At 37.7% G+C, this 20315-nt stretch overlaps 7 protein-coding genes across 8 annotated transcripts; 5 read left to right on the plus strand and 2 right to left on the minus strand.

The window, feature by feature from the left end:
- The first annotated feature begins 396 nt into the window (after nt 1-396).
- LOC121747106 (putative germin-like protein 2-1) lies at nt 397-1376 on the plus strand. The gene is made up of 2 exons (XM_042141092.1): nt 397-561; nt 636-1376. The coding sequence occupies exons 1-2, from the start codon at nt 444-446 to the stop codon at nt 1199-1201; spliced, it is 684 nt and encodes a 227-aa protein (XP_041997026.1). The 5' UTR covers nt 397-443; the 3' UTR covers nt 1202-1376.
- Nucleotides 1377-2474: 1098 nt separating this feature from the next.
- Nucleotides 2475-4168, minus strand: LOC121748154 (11-beta-hydroxysteroid dehydrogenase A-like). The gene is made up of 6 exons (XM_042142379.1): nt 3983-4168; nt 3720-3912; nt 3560-3645; nt 3063-3194; nt 2816-2980; nt 2475-2741 (listed from the first exon to the last, which is right to left on the minus strand). Exons 1-6 carry the CDS (start codon nt 4166-4168, stop codon nt 2475-2477), a joined length of 1029 nt encoding a protein of 342 aa, XP_041998313.1.
- A 2717-nt stretch (nt 4169-6885) lies between these two features.
- Nucleotides 6886-7420, plus strand: LOC121747976 (auxin-induced protein AUX28-like). Its single transcript, XM_042142170.1, has 2 exons — nt 6886-7083; nt 7157-7420. Exons 1-2 carry the CDS (start codon nt 6918-6920, stop codon nt 7270-7272), a joined length of 282 nt encoding a protein of 93 aa, XP_041998104.1. The 5' UTR covers nt 6886-6917; the 3' UTR covers nt 7273-7420.
- A 1236-nt stretch (nt 7421-8656) lies between these two features.
- LOC121748556 (UDP-arabinopyranose mutase 1-like) lies at nt 8657-10978 on the plus strand. The gene is made up of 4 exons (XM_042142987.1): nt 8657-9273; nt 9883-10133; nt 10213-10381; nt 10471-10978. The coding sequence occupies exons 1-4, from the start codon at nt 8947-8949 to the stop codon at nt 10825-10827; spliced, it is 1104 nt and encodes a 367-aa protein (XP_041998921.1). The 5' UTR covers nt 8657-8946; the 3' UTR covers nt 10828-10978.
- Nucleotides 10979-12875: 1897 nt separating this feature from the next.
- LOC121746519 (pentatricopeptide repeat-containing protein At1g05600-like) lies at nt 12876-15256 on the plus strand. 2 transcript variants are annotated; one of them, XM_042140397.1, is made up of 2 exons: nt 12876-12999; nt 13680-15256. In XM_042140397.1, the coding sequence occupies exon 2, from the start codon at nt 13707-13709 to the stop codon at nt 15198-15200; it is 1494 nt and encodes a 497-aa protein (XP_041996331.1). In that variant the 5' UTR covers nt 12876-12999; nt 13680-13706; the 3' UTR covers nt 15201-15256. The 2 variants fall into 2 exon arrangements, with proteins under 2 accessions (XP_041996331.1, XP_041996330.1); XM_042140396.1 differs by having other exon boundaries at nt 13689-15256.
- Nucleotides 15257-15735: 479 nt separating this feature from the next.
- LOC121748157 (probable CTD kinase subunit alpha homolog) lies at nt 15736-16146 on the minus strand. Its single transcript, XM_042142382.1, has one exon. The coding sequence runs from the start codon at nt 16144-16146 to the stop codon at nt 15736-15738; it is 411 nt and encodes a 136-aa protein (XP_041998316.1).
- Nucleotides 16147-17883: 1737 nt separating this feature from the next.
- LOC121748158 (UDP-arabinopyranose mutase 2-like) lies at nt 17884-20230 on the plus strand. The gene is made up of 4 exons (XM_042142383.1): nt 17884-18207; nt 19008-19258; nt 19483-19651; nt 19745-20230. The coding sequence occupies exons 1-4, from the start codon at nt 17890-17892 to the stop codon at nt 20228-20230; spliced, it is 1224 nt and encodes a 407-aa protein (XP_041998317.1). The 5' UTR covers nt 17884-17889.
- The last annotated feature ends 85 nt before the right edge of the window (nt 20231-20315 follow it).

Raw genomic sequence — 20315 nt, forward strand, 5'->3', positions numbered from 1 at the left:
ATCTTTCACTTTTCCCCAATTGGAATCCAGTATAAACTTGTACTAATGCCTCTATCTCTTACTTGATGTGGAGTAAAGTTGTACATGGTAGGTCTATAGCAGCAAGTATCTCACAAAACCAACAAAAATATAGAACCTGCATGCAGTAATGATGTTTTTACGACTGATGATCTGGTGTAGTGTTGTGCTCACCAAGTCTAGAAATGATTAGATGTTAACCTATTAGGTATGATTATGAAATAACATGAAGCTAATTAGCACTTGGAAGGCAAAACGTAAGTTGAAGGTATCGATTTGAAATTAAATGTGATGAGTATTATAGTTGAAGGCTTCTATTTTTCTCCTATAAATAGAGTGTTTCTCATACTCAGTTTTCCATCACATTCACAACACAGCTCGAACAAAAAAAAAAACAAAGCACACACACATATATAGTAATCAAAATGAAGATGGGTTTGTGCGCCATTGCTGTTTTGTTGTCGTGGGCTTCAATCACATATGCAGCAGATCCCAACCCTCTTCAGGATTTCTGTGTTGCTCTTCCTGATAACAAGTCTGATGGTAATTTAGTTTACGAAAATTAAAATTATAATATTCTTATTTGTATTCATATAGTAATAAATTTTTGTATCTAGTTTTTGTGAATGGGAAGTTTTGCAAGGACCCCAACTTGGTGGTTGCAGAGGATTTCCTTTTCCAGGGTCTCAACATTCCCGGAAACACATCCAACCAGCTCGGCTCGGCCGTGACCGCAGTCAACGTTAATCAGCTTCCAGGCCTCAACACGCTGGGCGTTTCCTTGGCTCGGCTGGACTTCGCCCCCTACGGGTTAAACCCACCCCACACCCACCCTCGGGCAACGGAAGCCTTCCTGTTGTTGGAAGGAGCACTCTACGTGGGGTTCGTCACTTCTAATCCCGCTAATGCTAACCAGAGGAACAAGCTCTTCACCAAGTACTTGAAAGCCGGAGATGTCTTCGTCTTCCCACAAGGTCTCATCCACTTCCAGATCAACGTCGGCAAGACCAACGCCGTTGCTTTTGCTGGCTTCGGTAGCCAAAATCCGGGCGTCATTACCATTGCCAACGCGGTGTTTGGGTCGGATCCGAAGATCAACCCTGGTGTGTTGGCCAAGGCCTTCCAAGTTGAGAAGAACATCATCGATTACCTCCAGGCTCAGTTCTGGCCCAACAACAACTAAACATTCTACCTATACTAGACTTTGGGATGAGGCAGACATTATATGTTCTGTTTTTTTAATTCTGCCAAACAGTCTTTACTTACTACAACTGCTCCACTATGGGAAACTTATGTATTCCCAAACTGCATCTGTGATGATGCTATACTAATAAAAATTCATGTTATGTCCACAATAATTATCCTCTCAAGCTTATGACATATGTTATGCTCTGTTGTCGTCATATGGATTGATCGCGTACATCACCAAAATGATCATTCATACTAGTAATACATCTCTCTTAAGTTCTAATATAGTCATATCTTCACTTGCATATGTTCCGATATCAAAATTTGAAAAATATTTAAAAAAATTTCAATTTTTTTGTATAGCAACAAATATCAACATAGTATATAAAATATGTCAATATAATACATGTAGAATGTCATTCTTAAAACAATGTGTTCGACATTCTTAAAGCATTGTGTTGATATTTTCAAAACACTATATTGACATTTTCATCCAAAACCCTAATTTGGTATTTTTTTTTTGATTTAATTAATAAAAATAAAAATTACACGTGGCGAATTTTAGACCACTAGATTTCTAAAATCTTATGGTCTTAAATTAGTTATAGTTAGCAACTAGAGAGTGAGTTAACAATTGATCATTCCCCTAACATCAAAAGATTAGAAAAATCTACAAAATTATAACAACTTATCGAGTCCATTGCCTAAATTGCGCTACGACATTGCACCCCTAACATCAAAAGATTAGAAAAATCTACAAAATTATAACAACTTATCGAGTACATTGTCTAAATTGCGCTACGACATTGCATTAATTTAATTTGATCCATACCCTATAACATTCTCAATCTTTCTATCTAACTTCTGCTGTTTATTTTCATTTCTATTCATTTGCAATTTTGGTTGTGCTACTTTGTTTGCTAACTTCCATGTTTGCATAGTTGGTTGCTACTGTGACTGTTGGCTTTGTAAAGGATGCAAGAGCTCACATTGAATGTCAAGTTGTCTACCACAAAAACTGGCCTATTAAGGTAGTTTTGTGTTTGATTGTTTCTGGCACTCAAGAACCAGCTTATTTATCATAAAAATTAGTGATGTGTGTGCAGTGTTAGTAAAGATACACTACCTATCCTATCAAGCATGAATTGGCAACTAAAGCATGGCCATAGAATATATGCATACGCTGTCAAAACTCAAAATATATGGTCTCAATATTATTGAAAAACATAATGTATTAGAAGAAAACGGACATCTACTCCCTCCTAGGATCAGCCACGTGAACCGACTCCCGGATAGAGCAGAGTCTTAGCTCCGGTATAGTCCACCATCTTTTTGCTGAGCGCCTCCGACGAGGGGCTGGCAATGTACAACACTCTGTACATCCACTCCAACACCTCCGGGCAGAATACCTTCATCAGGTAACTCATCCTGAACCATCTCGGCTCAGTCAGATATCTCTCCCCCCGCACTGCACTCCTCACGATCGACTTGGCACACTTATCCGCCCTCTCTATCGGAATCATGCTCACTTGCACCTGCAACCCATCTACCTCATTATCACCCTTCCTTTTTAATTTGTTTCATTACTAAATATTGTACACAAACTTACATCTCTCATGTCCTGATCAACTTCGAGCCTACCACCCTTGGTCAAGAATTTTCCCTGTGTGAGTTCGGATTCTATGAATCCTGGCGTAACAAGGGTTATTCCTATGTCCGGCCCGAATTCCACCCGCAGCGTCTCGAAGAATTGTGACATTGCGGCTTTGCTCGCCTGATCCATCCAACATCACAACTGTTCATTTCTAAACATAGATATGAAAGCACCTTCTTGATTATGCATTTAGCTTACTGACATTGTAGAAACTCATTCTGGGCGCAGGCAGCCACGACGCAGAAGAGGACATCACAACGACTCGGCCTCTGCTGTGCCTCAAGTAAGGGGCAGCAAATCGAGTCATGTACACTGATCCCCAGAAGTTCACATCCTGCAATTCCGAGCACCAACATTAACATGCTTATTTGACTTGGACAAATTGCCGAAATAAAACCACAAAGGTAGGTCAGATTCTGGTCGAACCCTAAAACTTTCAAAAATAGTCAATTCTGGTCAAATTGTGTACGATGAGCAAGCGAAATCTGTGATTTTTTTAACAAATTTATACATCACTCATGAAAACCATTGATTTTAGGATAAAAGATACAGCTTATAGAATTGGTCTAAACTTACAAAACATAGTATAATCTAAATTAATGATACAAAGATTTTGCAGAATTGACCTAACCAATTTAACCAAACTTGATGATTTTTGTAGCAATTTACATCTCATCTAAGTTGAGGTTTGTATGTTACCATAATTGCTCTGAAATCAGTAACATCATCGACTTCTTCCAGCAGCGCAACCGACATAACTCCAGCATTATTAACCAGATGATCCACTGCATGCATCAAATTAAGCCTTAAATAAAATACCTACTCTATATATATAAAGAAAAGAAAGCAATGTAATTACATCTTCCAAAATGACTCATGGTTTGATCGACGACCCTCCTGCAGTCATCGACCTTGGATACATCGGCGCGAACAACGATGACCTCCGGTGATCCCAGATACCGCGCCGTATCTGCCACTTCCTGGAGGCTTCTCTCTCTCCTCGCCGCGAGAACTAAGCACGCCCCTCTTTTCGCATACTCGCATGCAAGGCTCTGCATTTATTCAACAACAAAAATAAGATTTTTGAGGTAGAGATTGAAGTGCATGTGTTTGAAGGCTTACTTCGCCGATGCCGGAGGAGGCGCCGGTGATGACGACGACCTTGCCGGAGATGTCTTCGCTGAAAAGGGCGCCTAAGAGGGAGAGGAAGAACTTGAAGATTTGGAAAGGTGGGAGGAAAAGCATGAGAGAGAAGTAGGTGAATGGGGGAGCTGTAAGGTTGAGGAAGGCATGGATTAGTTCCAGCATTGTTGAAAATTGAAATTGAAATTGAAAATCGGAGTTAGGAGGTGAAGATTGAGGATGATGATGATTATATATATTTATGCAAGAGTGAATTGGTGGCAGTGCTGCATGCGTATAAGTGACACGTATTTAGATGCATGTAGCGGTGCTATTTCCAGAGCCAGAAAACTCTATCTCTTCACGTTTATGAATTCGGTGGTGGAGCTATGCTTATACTACTATTAATAAGTCTCTTCAATTCATACGATGGGGCTGAATTCTGGTGTCGGCACTGTTTCAGAATCTAAATTTTCTGATTTTATAATAAGAAAAAACATGTCCAATAGACAAAAAAACATGGATGCATCAACATGCTGAAATTAAACTTATTCCGTTATTCGTAATATGGTTAGTATATAATAATTTGTGTGAGGAAGACAGAACATATAGACATTAGGATACTACTTATGTGGATGAAATTTCCATTATATATTCATGCTTCCTCAATTGGAGTCAATTTCCCATTTTCAGTTTCAAAATGTATGCGTTACTCGAGATTTTGTGAGTCTAAAACAATATACGAGGCATTATAAGTCATAGTTGAATATTTTGCAATCAACTAGTATTTTGCAGAAACGTATGCATCAAACAAGTCTGAGATCTGTGACGTCAAAGGACACATTGTCCCAAGGCTTTGAATTAATTGCTATACTATAAGGTTTTGCTCAACATTTTGGACGAAATTGAAAATTTTCAGAACTTAAGGGGCCTTCTTCGTAAAGTTTTAGAACATAAAGGATTTGTTCATAAATTTTCAGAAGTTGAGAGACCAATGTGAGGGTGCCCGAAGGTTGAGAGACAATTCTAAGATTTATCATAAACTTAAAGGACATTTCTGAGAAATTCCAAAAGTTGAAACACAAATCTATGATTTCAGAGAAGTAGATGGGATCAATAAGAGATATCCAAGAAGTTGACACATTTGAAACACAATAAATTTGAATTGGACTAATTCATTTATTTTAGAATTATATAACTAAAAAGACTTAAAATATAAATTGGGGAGTGATCAATTACTAACTAATTAGCAATTACAAATTAAGATTAAATCTTAGCCATTAGATTAGAAGATCTTGAAATAATGCCATATGGATTATAATTTAAATTTAAAAAATTATTAAATAAACTTAAAGGGTATTAATGTCAATTTTCTCCCGTCAGAATCATCTTAAAACTTTAAATTTACGTAGCTCTCTCGATTTAAGTTATTTTTTCACAAAAAATATATCAAATTAATGATAATTTTATAAGGATTCCAATGAGATCTCAATTGCATATGTTCCGACGGTGTTCGGGTGATGAAATTTGATAAATTATATTTCAATTTCCATACATATTCATAAGCAGATTTTATCAACAAATGCAAAAAAATCTCAATATAGTGTATGCAAAATCTCAATATAATGTAGGTAAAATATCAATAAAACTGTGTTGATATTTTCTTGTACTTATGTTGATGTTCTCATGTCATATTGTTGATATTTGTAATACACTATGTTGATATAAAAAACACACACGAAAATTATCATATGATAACATAATGACGATATTATCCTTTTTGATATTTTGTCTACTATTTATTGAAATTTGTGAGCTTTGATCTTATCCACTCATTTCAAAATCTAAGAGTGTAAATTTATTCTTAGTTTTAGATTATGGTTTTATAAGCATTAAAAAAAGACCCATAAATTGTATACTTATCATATTTTATTTATTTATCTTTTCAATTAAATGTCCGGTGCTAACTGGTTAATTCAACCAGCTCACCAAAGTGTAAAGCAACAAAAAGAAAATTACGGCAGCTGGAAAAACAGAAAGTGGAATTTTAAGCATTTTACAATGAACCAAATAAAAGTTACACCTTCTCAGTTCTCTCCTTCAATTCATCTTCTTCACTAGTAAGCTTCCTTCTCTCCCTGTGATTCCCATAAATCAATCCAAAATAATAACTTATATATTACTACTGTTATATAATTAAATTATGTATGTACTCCGTATATACCTTTTTGGGTTGACTAATTAATTAGGGCTCTTCCATATTTTTTGATGAGCTTTTGTCTAACAAATTTGTGATAGATGAAAGCTGCCCCTCTAAACTGAGGCAAAACCAACCATGCCACAAACCTAAGCTTCAAATCGTACCATATCGGTATCCTGTAATTAACATTCATTTTCTAATTATTTTTATTAACTAAAAAACAATTAATTAAATAAGTATATACCAATCCAAGAGAGGCAGTAGTAGCATCTCCATGAGAGTGAGAAAGGAATACAAAATCCAATAAGCAAGCCATTGCTCATCATCTACTTTTGATGTGCTCTCAATTGCCACAACTGATGCATACCTAAATAATTACCCAAACCAAAATTCTCCTCAAATACCAAATACAAAGAAATTTGATTATATTCATTCATGGAGGCATGATTTGTCAAACGAGATACTTACAATGGATAGAGCAGCATAACCCCGGGCCTGCACCAATTCAATTCAAAATCATTAAGCAAATGGAAGATATTGAACATGCTAGTCTTTTTCTCTGATGTGAAAAAAGGCAAAAAAACAACTAATTACTGACAAACTCGTATTTATAGTGTTGTGATTGGTATGTTGATGTCGGTTGGTAATGAATGAAGTTGTAAACGAAATTGCGATGATTAATTCAGGGCACAGGTGGTGGGGTGGCTGCCGGTGCGGTCCTATCGGAAAAATGTGATGTCGGTTCAGAAGAGGAGCGAGGCGGACGAGAGCGGCGGCAGCGCCTTGGTGAAGGTGAGCATGGATGGCGCGCCGTACCTGAGGAAAGTAGACTTGAAGATGTACAAGACTTACCAAGAGCTCTCTGATGCATTGGGCAGAATGTTCAGTTCCTTCATTATTGGTAATTTATTTGTACAAAGAAAAGTACTTATTTGAGATGAAAAATTGAAGTGATGAAGTGAAAATTGAAATAGGTAAATGTGAGACACAAGGAATGTTGGACTTCATGAATGAGGGGATCTGCGGACACGCTTCGCCGGAGGCGTCAATGGAGATGCCGTCGCGAAGGAGGAATCGGAGTGGCTTTTGAATTTGGAAATGGAGCGCGAAATGGAATCTCGGAGAGTGAGGGGGAGAGTGGAAATTAGATCCGACGAGGGTTTGATTAAGGTGCTGACCGAGCTTTTGATGGCGGCTTTGGAAGATTTAAGCGGCAATTTGGTCACGACAGAGAGGAATTCTTCGGCGGAGGGTTGCAGCGACGAACGGGGTCGTTTCTCCATTGATGTTTCTCTGTGATTTTCCGGTCTGCTTCGCTTCTTATTGCTGTACCGTTGCTTTAGTTAAGGTTGAGTTTGTCACTTTGTTTAGGACCACATAGGAATACATTATTGTGTTAAAATTGTTAATCCAGTCAAAATTAAGTTAATTGGCATTGACCGTCAAATTTTTTACGGAATCGTCCAAAATTGACCAAATGTGACCCGTTTTTATTTGTGAGGGACCGAATAATTAAAAGATAATGTTTTGGATCAAAATTAAAAAAATCATAATATGTTAAAAGAACAAAATGGGCCTTTAGTCTTTATTTTAAACGAGGCAAGATTATATTTCGATGATACTTGATCAATTTATTTTATTTGACTATATTTTTAACTGAAGGTGCTTGCTAATTGGTATTGTGATTAGTTGATGATTCCCTTCCATAGTCGTCTTTGGTTGTTCCCAAGCCTCCGTCATTTTAATAGCAACAAAATATTCTTAATGCGAATGTCTCCCTTTTTAAATCCCCCTTGATCAATCAACCAGAGTTTGTAAATGAATTCACATGCAATTTGATTATCCCTTTTATAATTCATTCTTAGTTAGAAAAAGTCTCTTCAATGATAATGTGTCTCACTATCTTCTACAGTATGTGTCATTCTAAACAAACTGAGGTAGTAGACCAGATGAGTGTTTTGGATACTACTATGTTTTGGCTTCGATAGACTCCTTGCTTTCCAAGGTAGGTGATAAGCAATTTGGATGGCCAACACTTAAACCTATAGATATAGCAACATGAAACATTGAAGAAATTTTATCATTGGTAAAACGAAGATGGATTATTAGAATTTGATCCCTTAAAAAACGTTCAACACGAAAAGGAAAGGCAAGAGATATGATCTCCACGAGTAATTGTGTACTCCATAATAATAATAGGAAAAAACAAAATAAGAAAGAGCTAATATATAAGCTAATGCGCCAATAAATAATGATTAGGTCCTTCCAAAAAGAAAATAATGATTACATTGAGTAGGTGAATATTTACACAGCACGAAAATCTTCTAAAATAGCACTACTACCCCACCAAATAATTAATCATAATGTCAACGATCCATCATTTCAGTTTCACAGTTGTATTAGCCACGACAGTTACACACACCAAATATTATTATAGCATCCTCTTTTTAAATCAATTTATTCATTGTATGAAAAAATCACATATGTACACCCAAAGTTTGATATACAATTAGTCTAATCTAGAATATAACAAAACACAGTGTAATCAAGTCTAATTTCAGTCTGGAAAGAAGGTAGAGAATTAGGCATAAAAGGCGGCTGCATCTCACATGGTAAGACAATCCCCATTCAGGCATAAGGTAACTTGTTTCTTCAACACATCACACCAATCCCACGCTCTCTCTATCTCTCCTATAAATACCCACATCTCCACCACCACCACCGCACTCCCCTCTTTCTCAAGATCTACATTTCCTCAACGAATATGTCGTCGAAGCCAGCGAGCAAGGTGGTGGCGCCGCTGAAAGATGAGCTGGACATCGTGATCCCGACGATCCGAAACCTGGACTTCCTGGAGATGTGGAGGCCCTTCTTCGAGCAGTACCATCTCATCATCGTCCAGGACGGAGACCCATCGAAGACCATCCGCGTGCCGGAGGGGTTCGACTACGAGCTCTACAACCGCAACGACATCAACCGGATCCTCGGCCCCAAGGCCTCCTGCATCTCCTTCAAGGACTCTGCCTGCCGCTGCTTCGGATTCCTCGTCTCCAAGAAGAAATACATCTTCACCATTGACGACGATTGCTTCGTGAGCCTCTCTCTCTCTCTCTAATCGATTGCGATTTTTTATATTTGATCGAGTTTTGGATTTGGATCTGAGTTGTTTGTGAGCGAGTTTTACTGTGCTAGTCTTCTTCGGTTTGGGGATCGGGGAAGTCAACGGTCAATGAGAATATGTGAAGAAGAATATCTTTATTGATTGCGAGAAAAGTGTTTGTGGGGTTTGCGTTTGTTTTTTCAATTTGACATTTTATTTTGTGTTTTTTGGCCCACAAGAGATTTTATTTTTTAGTCGCTGCTATGATTTTCATGTTTTATTGATTTTAAAATCCATTCTTTAACTTACTATTTGAAAATTGTTAGACTTGTTTTTTTGAAATAAAACATGTATGCTTTTCTATATTTCTTAGCGTTAATTGGGAGGTGAACTTGTATGGTTCACGATCAACATTGTAATTGCTTCATTGCCCCACTTGCTATGCATTTGATGTAGTGTTAAGAGAAGATTAACCAAGAAACCAATGTATTTGTTTAGTTGAAAATAGGACACACTTCAAATAAATGTGTTTATCAACAATTGTTTTGGTATTTAAGTAAAATGTATTTCTGAATTGGAATGGGGTTATTTATTATATAGGTGGCCAAAGATCCAAGTGGTCAAGATATCAATGCATTGGCCCAACACATACATAATCTGCTAACTCCAGCAACACCATTCTTCTTCAACACATTGTACGACCCCTACAGAGAAGGTGCTGACTTCGTCCGCGGCTACCCCTTCAGCATGAGGGGAGGAGCGCCAACTGCTGTCTCCCATGGACTCTGGCTCAACATCCCCGACTATGATGCCCCAACCCAGCTTGTCAAACCGCGAGAGCGCAACACTAGGTTCGATGGTGGTTCACATTTTTCTTGATAAAAATCGCGTCTTTGAGTCATTCTCATTATTGTCTGTTTTCCTTTGCAGGTATGTCGATGCTGTCCTGACAATTCCTAAGGGAACTCTGTTCCCAATGTGCGGAATGAACCTTGCCTTCGACAGGGAGCTCATTGGCGCTGCCATGTATTTCGGTCTCATGGGCGATGGCCAGCCTATCGGGAGATACGACGACATGTGGGCTGGCTGGTGTACTAAGGTTTTTGTTTACTTATACACTGTTAAACAAGTAAAAAGTTATACTTTGAATAGCAGAGCTGAATGTGGAATGTGTGGACATATTTGCAGGTGATCACTGACCATTTGGGGTTGGGGGTGAAGACGGGGCTGCCATATATCTGGCACAGCAAGGCTAGCAACCCATTTGTGAATCTGAAGAAGGAATACAAAGGAATCTACTGGCAAGAGGATATCATCCCCTTCTTCCAGTCTGTCGTCCTCCCCAAGGAAAGCACGACCGTGCAGAAATGCTACATTGAGCTGTCGAAGATGGTGAAAGAGAAGCTCGGCCCTATCGATCCCTACTTCCAGAAGCTGGCTGATGCTATGGTAACCTGGATTGAGGCGTGGGACGAGCTCAACTCTGCTGCGGTTGCTCCTGTTGCTGATGCTGCCAAGAAGGATGCTTCTTCTTCATCCAAGTAGAGAGGTTGACTACTTCTAATAGAGATGCATTTTAAATTATTTCACTCCACAGTTTTAATGCTTTGAGTCATTTTACTTGCTATGTTTGTTTTAAGTTTATCTATTTAGACGGAATGCGATTTAATAATACATGAGAGTGATCAATTGCTAACCCATTATTTAATTGCTAACTATAACTAATTTAAGATTATAGAATTTTAGAAATCTTGGGGTCTAAAATCTGTCACGTGTAATTTTTGTTTTTATTAATTAAATAGAAAAAGATAAAAAAAAACCTACAAAATTAGGGTTTTTGATGAAAATGTCAATATAGTGTTTTGAAAATATCAACACAATGCTTTGAGAATGTCAACACAATGCTTTGAGAATGTCAACACAATGCTTTGAGAATGTTAACACAATGCTTTGAGAATGTTAACACATTGCTTATATTGGCATTCTACATGCATTATATTGACATATTTTATATATTATGTTGACATTTGTTGCTGTACGAAAAAATTAAAAAAATTGATTTTTTTTTTCAAATTTTGACATCGGAACATATGCAAGTGAGATCTCGTTAGAATCTTTATGAAATTATTTTTAATTTGATATATGGTGTGCGAAAACATAATTTAAATCGAGAAAGTTATATGCGTTTTAAAGTTATGAGATATTTTTCAAAAGTTAGTTATACCTAATTTGTTGTAAATTGACATTAATACCACGTTTTTTATTGAACGTATTGACATTTCGGGGCTGATAATCTAGGTAGTTAGCAATATAACACTCTCCTAATAATAGATATGTATATATTTTTTTAATTTCGACTCCTTATTTTGATAGAGTATATCAGTTCTGTCTGGTCATTGTTAAACTAGTTCTCAAGGCATTGCTTTTCCATCAAATTGCAACTTTTGTAAATGTGAAGTGAAAATCTCCCTATAAATTACTAATAAAGTTCAAAATTCGTTAAAAAAGTGTATATAAGTGTAGTTCTTAAATGTGATACTATAATTTTAACTTACTCCAATGAATAATCTATGTGAAACTGTTGATCCAGCCAAAGCTAATTCAAGAATTGCTTTGCTCAAATCATAATATGAGACATTAAGAAGAAAGTAAAGATGGCATAAGCACCAATTCTGCAACACTCGCATCAGTGGTAGATTATAAAGTGAAAGTTGAAACTAGTATCTACTCTTTCTCTATTTCCAATATCCACTTCCTTGAAACTAGTAGACTAGTAGTATACTAGTATTATCCATTAGCACAATTCTAATTATACATATTATTTGGAATAACAAACATTAATAAATTAAATTAAAAATAAAACTACATGTGGTGTCTACTCTTAGTCACTTAATACATGGATGTCCACCCAAATACTCCCTCCGTCCCACTTTAGGAGTCCCGATTTACCATTTTTGGTGTCCCACTTTAGGAATCTCGGTTGGAATATTTCATAAATGGTATTAGGCCTCACATTCCACTAACATTTTTTCACTCACATTTTATTATAAAACTAATGTAAAAAAGTAGGACTCACATTCCACTATATTTTTTCACCAACTTTCCTTTATATTTCTTAAAATCCGTGTCAAACTCAACTGAGACTCCTAAAGTGGGACAGAGAGAGTAATATTATTTGGGCGCATAAAACTTAAAATCCCTATTAATAATGCAATATATTCGTATGAATTAGAAGGTTTGTTTGTTAAGGTCCATGACATAGTATCACATTCCAGACGCATTGGTGCTTGAATGGCTCTCGGTTATTATTTAACCGTAAATCGCTAAGTGCATCGGTTCAGATTTTTAACAGTATTACTAAAATTCATTGTTTTATTAGAAATTAAAAAGAATGGAAACTCGAAATAAGATATACTGTACAACTACTATTCATTTCATGGGCTTCAACTAATCATTCGTCTAATTAACTTCTAAACTTTTGATTCAATATAAATACGTGTATTAACTTTAAAGTGGTAGCCCAGCCCAAGTGGAGTACTAAGATAAGCCCAAAACCTTAAATCCTCTCTTTTATTTTAAAGCCCAAACACAAATTTACCTTTCTTCTTCACCGCCGATCGAGTCGCACCGTGCGGGAAGCTCAGTCTTCGAGCTGCACGAGCTCAGACCGACACCACCTCGACGCTGGTCTCAACCTTCTCTCGCAGTCTGATTCCGGTACAAGCTGAATGACTTTTGAATTTCAATTTCTGCTGGCAGATTATCTAAACAAATGCCTCACTTTATTTTTGCTTCTGATGATATTGCATAAATTTTCCCTGCCATCCCGAAGGGGCTATACACTTTTGAATTTTAATATTTCTGTAGTTGCAAAGTAATAATTCGGATTTAAAATTTTTGGAATTTGAAATGTCTTATTTCTGAGCTGTGACTTGGTTTCTTATCTTGAATTCAGGTATTAGATCTGGTGGATATTTTCTGGAATAAAAATTTATGCACCTTGAATCAGAGTGGTTTTCCAGATTTTGGTTTTTAAGAATTGGCGGTTGACTATGTCTTAAATTCATCAGTTCTTTGTGACTGTTATCATTTATATCACTTAGCTAGGATATTGATTTCCATATTTTGTTTTTAAATTGCAACCATGTAAATTCAAGTGATTCCTTCTCAGAACAAATAACTTTAATCAAGCCTACCTAGGTCTGTGTTGATGGAGTAATAGAATTTCTTCTTTTTTGTTCTTTAGATTTGGCCAAGGCAGTTTTAGAGAACCACAGTCAAAATCTATCTCGTTGCACTTGTCAATCACTGTACCTAGATTCTGTGCTGTACTTGTTTTATGCATCTTCTTGACATATACTGTTAATAGATTTGTTTTTCCTATTTTTATGTGTAAGTGAAAACAGGTTGAGGTGTTTAACATCATGAGTGTGAGATGGCCAAGGTTTTTGACACCAACTTATCTCTCACAGCTAATACGTAGCCAGAAAAACCCATTAAAGGCTTTGGATATTTTCAATGAAGCTAAGACTAGATATCCAAGTTACCGCCATAATGGTCCCGTATATGCTACCATGATCAGAATGCTTGGAGGCTCGGGGAGATTGACTGAGATGAAAGAAATCGTTAATCAGATGAAAAAGGACTCTTGTGAATGCCAAGATTCACTCTTTGCCGACATAATCAGAACTTATGCTAGTGCTGGTTTGTTTGATGAAGCTTTTTCTCTGTTTAATAGTCTTTATGAGTTCAACTGTGTGATATATACAGAGTCTTTTAATACGCTATTGGAGATAATGGTGAAGGAATCCAAGCTAGAAACATGTTATCAGTTTTTTGTGGAGAATTGTCATGGTTGGGAAATCAAGTCTCGAGCCCGTCCCTTGAAATTGCTGGTGGCTTCTCTTTGTCAGATGCACCGTTCAGATCTTGCACTGCATGTTTTCCAAGAAATGGGCCATCAGTGGTGCTATCCCGATAGGGATACATATCGGATCTTGATGAAGGGTTTCTGTGAAGACAAAAGATTTGTTGAGGCAACTCATTTGTTGTATTCTGTGTTTTGGAGGGTTTCTCAGAAGGGTTGTGGCTCTGATGTGTCCGTATACAGAATGCTATTGGAGTCTCTATGTGACAATGGACACGCTGGAGAGGCTTTGGAAGTGCTTGAGAAGGTCTTGCTGAAAGGCCTTCGGGCTCCGAAAAGGTACATGAAGCAGCTTGATTTAAGCGAGTTCCGCTACAGAGATGATGTCAAAACTTTGATCAATGAGACTTTGATCAGAGGTGGAGTTCTAAGTTCAGATGGTCACAATACAATGGCTATCGACCTCTATTCAGAAGGAAAATTTGCTGAAGCCGATAAAGTGCTAGAGGAAATGCAAACAAAAGGCTTCAAACCATCTTTGCCAATGTATGAAGCCAAGATAGCGGCACTACTGGAAGCAGGCAAGGTGGATGAAGCAATGCATGTGGCTAACAAGGAAATGATTGAGAACAACTGTGTTCCAACACTGCAGTTACACAACATGGTGATAAGAGGACTCTGCAACAATAGAGAATTAACCCGAGCTATGAGGTACTTGGAGAAGATTTCTAGACAGATTGGCTGTGTTCCTAATAAAGAGACCTACTCCTACCTTGTTGATGGATTGTGCGGTGATGGAAAATACGTTGAAGCTAGTGAGATGTTGGAGAAGATGTTGATCAATGCGCACTGGCCTGGCGAAGAAACGTACAATAAGATCATCAAGTGCCTTTGCTTTATGGGGAAGACGTACAGAGCTGTAATGTTGCTGGAGGAGATGATTAGCCAAGCTAAAATTCCTCAAATATCTGTATGGTATTCCTTAGTATCTACTGTTTGTTGTGAGAGCCACCATAGTGATCAATTGTCTATAAAACTAGATCACTTATAGAAATTGCTTGTTTTTGTTATTTTATACATGAAATTATAATACTATCCACACACCAATAAAGATGTTGCAGCAGAGAAATGAAAAGTGGGCCAGTTTATAGGACAAGAAAAGACGCATTTACCATTATTGTCAATATCTACTTTCACTACCTTATGATTGATACTAAAATTCGCCAATGTGTGCTGATTCAACATGTATTAATATACTAGTTGATTACTTCATGATTGATTAATTTTAATTTTTGAGTTCATCATCCAAACGATTAACAAAAATCTAGTTATGATGCAATTAGTTTAAATTTCAATGGTAATATTCAACTAATGCCTTGGACATAGAATCATAGACAAGTAAAATAATTTCAAAGATATTCATTCATATAACTCAAGATTATTTTGATTTGTTGCTTGATACATGAAGCCCTAAGTACTTCAAAAAAGAACCCTTGTATGATCACATAGGGTTTGTTACTCTCCAATCCAATACAATAGGGAGTAATGCTCATAACTCAAGAAACCAAGGGTGTTTGAGGGCATCGTCAACAGTGATCCAAGGCAAGAAGACTGAGCAGCAGATCAAGTCCGGTAGAAGTAAGCAGCAGCGGAGAAGTACATAGCATCGCGTGTCCGAGGGAGGAGTGTATGAGGCTCAACTGCTCAATCTCCGATTTTCCCGGGAAAAGCACCAATTCGGCCATTATGCAGCCCACCGACCACATGTCTACCGCGCTCGTGTAGTTGGTCTCTCCCATTAGAATCTCGGGTGCTCTGTACCACTGCGTCACCATACCCGGCGTGTACGACCCCGACCAGTTCTCCCACCGCGAAAGCCCGAAATCACATATGTTGAGGCGATTCCTTTCGTTGATGAGAATGTTGGCGGGCTTCAAATCCCGATGCATCACACCGTTGTCGTGCAGAAAGTGGACCCCATCCAGAATTTGACACATGATGAGATCATCCTGCTGAGATCGCTCGGCATAAACTCCATCACAACAAGCACTTTCCCGCGCTCATCCACCGTCTCTTTCTTCAACTCCACCATCGAACGGTGGCGATTGCAGGATTTTGATTTCACGCAGGGTTGATCGACTCAAACCCTCCAACTCGTGCTTGATCGCCACGATTTCGCCAGCCTCCGTATCCCAAGCGCGGTACACCACGCCGTAGGATCCCCGGCTCACCACATTCAAAACTTGGTAGCGATTCTGATGGTGTTGTGGTTGATGATGAGAAGAAATCATGGTTTGATGAGACTTGACGAGAGACATCGTTGATTTCTTTTGGTAATGAAGGTAAATGAATTGGGAAGGCTGAGGTCTGAGGAGGTAGGGCTTATATAAGAATTAAGATTACCTTTGCAATCTATAAGGTAAGTTTCCTTAAATTAATTTTCTTATGCAATCTACATTATTAATTTATTTGTAATAGATACTTATCTAAATTCGTTTTTTTGGATATTGGTGATAATAGAAAAATGAATTTCGACTTGGTGATATAAATGGGGATGGTGGGTTTAAATAAAGTAATTTAAATGGGGATATTGATTGAATTTAAGATAATTTGTGGGTATGGTGGGTTTATATATATAATGTATCCAAGTAGTAACGCATAAATTTCCAATCTTACCTTAAATATGGTAACTAGTGCTGCCAACATACCGGGAAACTAGAATTGTATAAGCACATCCAATTAATTTTGTATTAACATGTATATGGAGTAATTAAATTGAATAAATGAATAAAATATTTTAATATTCATAATTTATAGTTAATTGTGCGAAAAGTAAAAAATAATTAAATTGAAATAAATGACAATATAAAATTAAAATTGATACCCATATTATTTTAAACACATAAGGAATGTACACAACGCTTATAAAATTAAAAATAAAAATACATAGTACAATGAAATGATACTCTCTTCGTCCACGAAAAATAGTTTCATTTTAAAAATGAAAACTTTTACTCATACGTTATCCCCTTTTTCTCTTTTATATTTTCTCCTCTCTCTTACATTTTGTCTTTCTCTCTCCTATTTTATGACTTTTTCTCCACTCTCTCTTACTTTACCTATTTTTCATTTAAATCTGTGTCGTCCACAAATAACACTATTTTTCTATGGATATAGGGAGTATTTTTTTTTTCCATGGTATTGACTTCCTTACATTTTTTTATAAAGTTTCGTTCTTTTTCCCTATTTTATAATATCCTATTCCTCAGGAGCAAAGTTGAAGGATTAGAAAAAAAGTATCCAGTCGCAATTAGGGGTTAGAAAAAAAATACTGAAATATCGATATATACTATAAAATACTTATCAAATTTTTGGCATAGCTTGATTTTTGATACGGTACGATATTTTCCAAAAAATTTTGGTATGATAACATTTTGAATTTTCGTTTACCGCAATATATTAACGTGTATCTAATATTATGGCATTCTGAAGCTGGAAGTCTCTCCCATCAGTTTGCTCAACTAGACATGCAATCAAAGGATGTTTCTCAGTCATTTGGATTCTTGTGTATTTGTCCATTAGTTATTCTAGGATTTTGCTCCTTGCTAGGATTTCTTGTGTATAAAATGACAAGCCTTGTTGTGTTGATGTACAAGCCAAAGCCAAAATGAAATGAAGTTGATATTTCCGCCACCCCTATAAATACCCTCCCACCGAATTCCTTCAAGGCCACCACGAATATGCCGTCCACCAAGGCGGTAGCGCCGCTGAAAGATGAGCTGGACATCGTGATCCCGATTATCCGAAACCTGGACTTCCTGGAGATGTGGAGGCCCTTCTTCGAGCAGTACCATCTCATCATCGTCCAGGACGGCGACCCCTCCAAGACCATCCATGTGCCGGAGGGGTTCGACTACGAGCTCTACAACCGCAACGACATCAACCGCATCCTCGGCTCCAAGGCCTCCTGCATCTCCTTCAAGGACTCCGCCTGCCGCTGCTTCGGATTCCTCGTCTCTAAGAAGAAGTACATCTTCACCATTGACGACGACTGCTTAGTGAGTCTCTCGATACTGATTTTTACTCCCCTGGTCCCATTAAATGTCCTTAATTATTTAGAAAGTCTACAATAAAATGTCTCACTTGATTTTTACTAATTCATTCAACACACAATTATTATAAAATTAATGAATAAAAGTAGGGTCCACTTAGAGCATCTCCAATAAGACTGGACGTCAAATAGCCCTCACATTGCCTTCACACTGCCACATCATCAGCACTACAATTCTCCTGCCACATCAGCTTGCCACATCAACTGGACATCAAATAGCCCTCACATAACCTTCACACTACATATCCACATCACTAATAACAATTATATAATTTAATTTACAATCGTATCAACATACGGAATTTAATTTACGAGACAAATACATTTATATTGAATAATACTATTAAAATTTCAAAAAGTACAATAATTTAAAAAAAATACATTTAAAAAAATTACATAAAAACTAACGCCTTGCAATCCTCCGCGCCCACAACTCTTCAACTAAATGACGTTCAAAGCGCGTATATACAGTGTTTTCAAAAGAAAAAAAAAATAAAAAATAAAATCTGACGCCGGTTTGACGCCGATCCGGGACCCACAATGACGCCGTGAGAATCGGCGTCGGAACCGGCATCATCGCGCGAATCGGCATGGCCACGCCGATTTTGACGACGCCGGTTCCAATGGTTCGGCGTCAGAACCGGCGTCGGCGAAAAATCGGCGTCGCGATTTTGACGCCGGCATTGGAGATGCTCTTAGACTACCTTTTACTGATGTGTTGTGAGTTGGAATGGGATAATTATATAGGTTGCAAAAGATCCAAGTGGGAAAGATATCAATGCATTGACTCAACACATACAGAATTTGATAACTCCAGCAATACCATTTTACTTCAATACAATGTATGACCCCTATGGAGAAGATGCTGACTTCGTCCGTGGCTACCCCTTGAGCCTTAGGGAAGGAACGCCAACCGCCGTCTCCCACGGACTCTGGCTCAACTACCCCGACTATGACGCCCCAACTAAGCTTGCCAGACCTCTACAGCGCAACACTAGGTTAGATGGTGGCTTACATTTTTTTTGATAAAAATCGCGTCTTTGAGTCATGCTGGTATGGACTTATACATTTATTTTATTCCGAAAGTGAACTAATAATCTTTATATTGGAATATTATTTGACGATTTATTTTAGGATCTAAACCCTCTCTTCCATCCCTCTGGAAGAAGAGCAAATTCTCGAATTAATCCCAAATTAATACGTATCATTGTTTTCATTGAAGGTATGTGGATGCTGTCCAAACAATTCCTAAGGGAAACCTGTTCCCAATGTGCGGAATGAACCTTGCATTTGACAGGGAGCTCATTGGCGCTGCCATGTATTTCGGTCTCATGGGCGATGGCCAGCCAATCGGGAGTTACGGAGACCTGTGGGCTGGATGGTGCACTAAGGTGTTTGTTTATGCATACTATATAACACTGTTGAAACCGGGAATCAATCTTAGCTTATCAGCTAAATGTGGAATGTGTGAACATATTTGGCAGGTGATCGCTGACCATTTTTGTTTGGGGGTGAAAACGGGGCTGCCTTATATCATGCACAGCAGGGCTGGCAACCCATTTGTGAATATGAAGAAGGAATACAGAGGAATGTTCTGGCAAGAGGAGATCGTCCCCTTCTTCCATTCTGTTGTTTTCCCCAGGGAATGTACAACCGTGCAGAAATGCTACATTGAGCTGTCGAAGATGGTGAAAGAGAAGCTCGTCCATCTTGATCCCCCCTACTTCCAGAACCTGGCTGATGCTATGGTCACCTGGATTGAGGCTTGGGATGAGCTCAACTCTGCTGCAGCTGCTGCGGTTGCTCCTGTTGACAACAAGGATGCTTCTTCTTCGGCCGATACACAGGAGAGTGAGAGTTGGTATTCTAATTATATAGAATCATGTCTAGGGAGAATTCGAATTGATAATCTGTCTAAGAGGAACTCGCAAAGGTTTCATTATACAAAACTGAATCAGTATGATGAATGAAGTTCATTAATTTCCAGTAAAATTGCATGTGTAAATTAAATCAGCAGCTCAAATTATGACATTTGACAAGTAATCAACAAGTAAG

This window comes from Salvia splendens, chromosome 9 (genome assembly GCF_004379255.2).
Source record: "Salvia splendens isolate huo1 chromosome 9, SspV2, whole genome shotgun sequence".
NCBI lineage: Eukaryota > Viridiplantae > Streptophyta > Magnoliopsida > Lamiales > Lamiaceae > Salvia > Salvia splendens.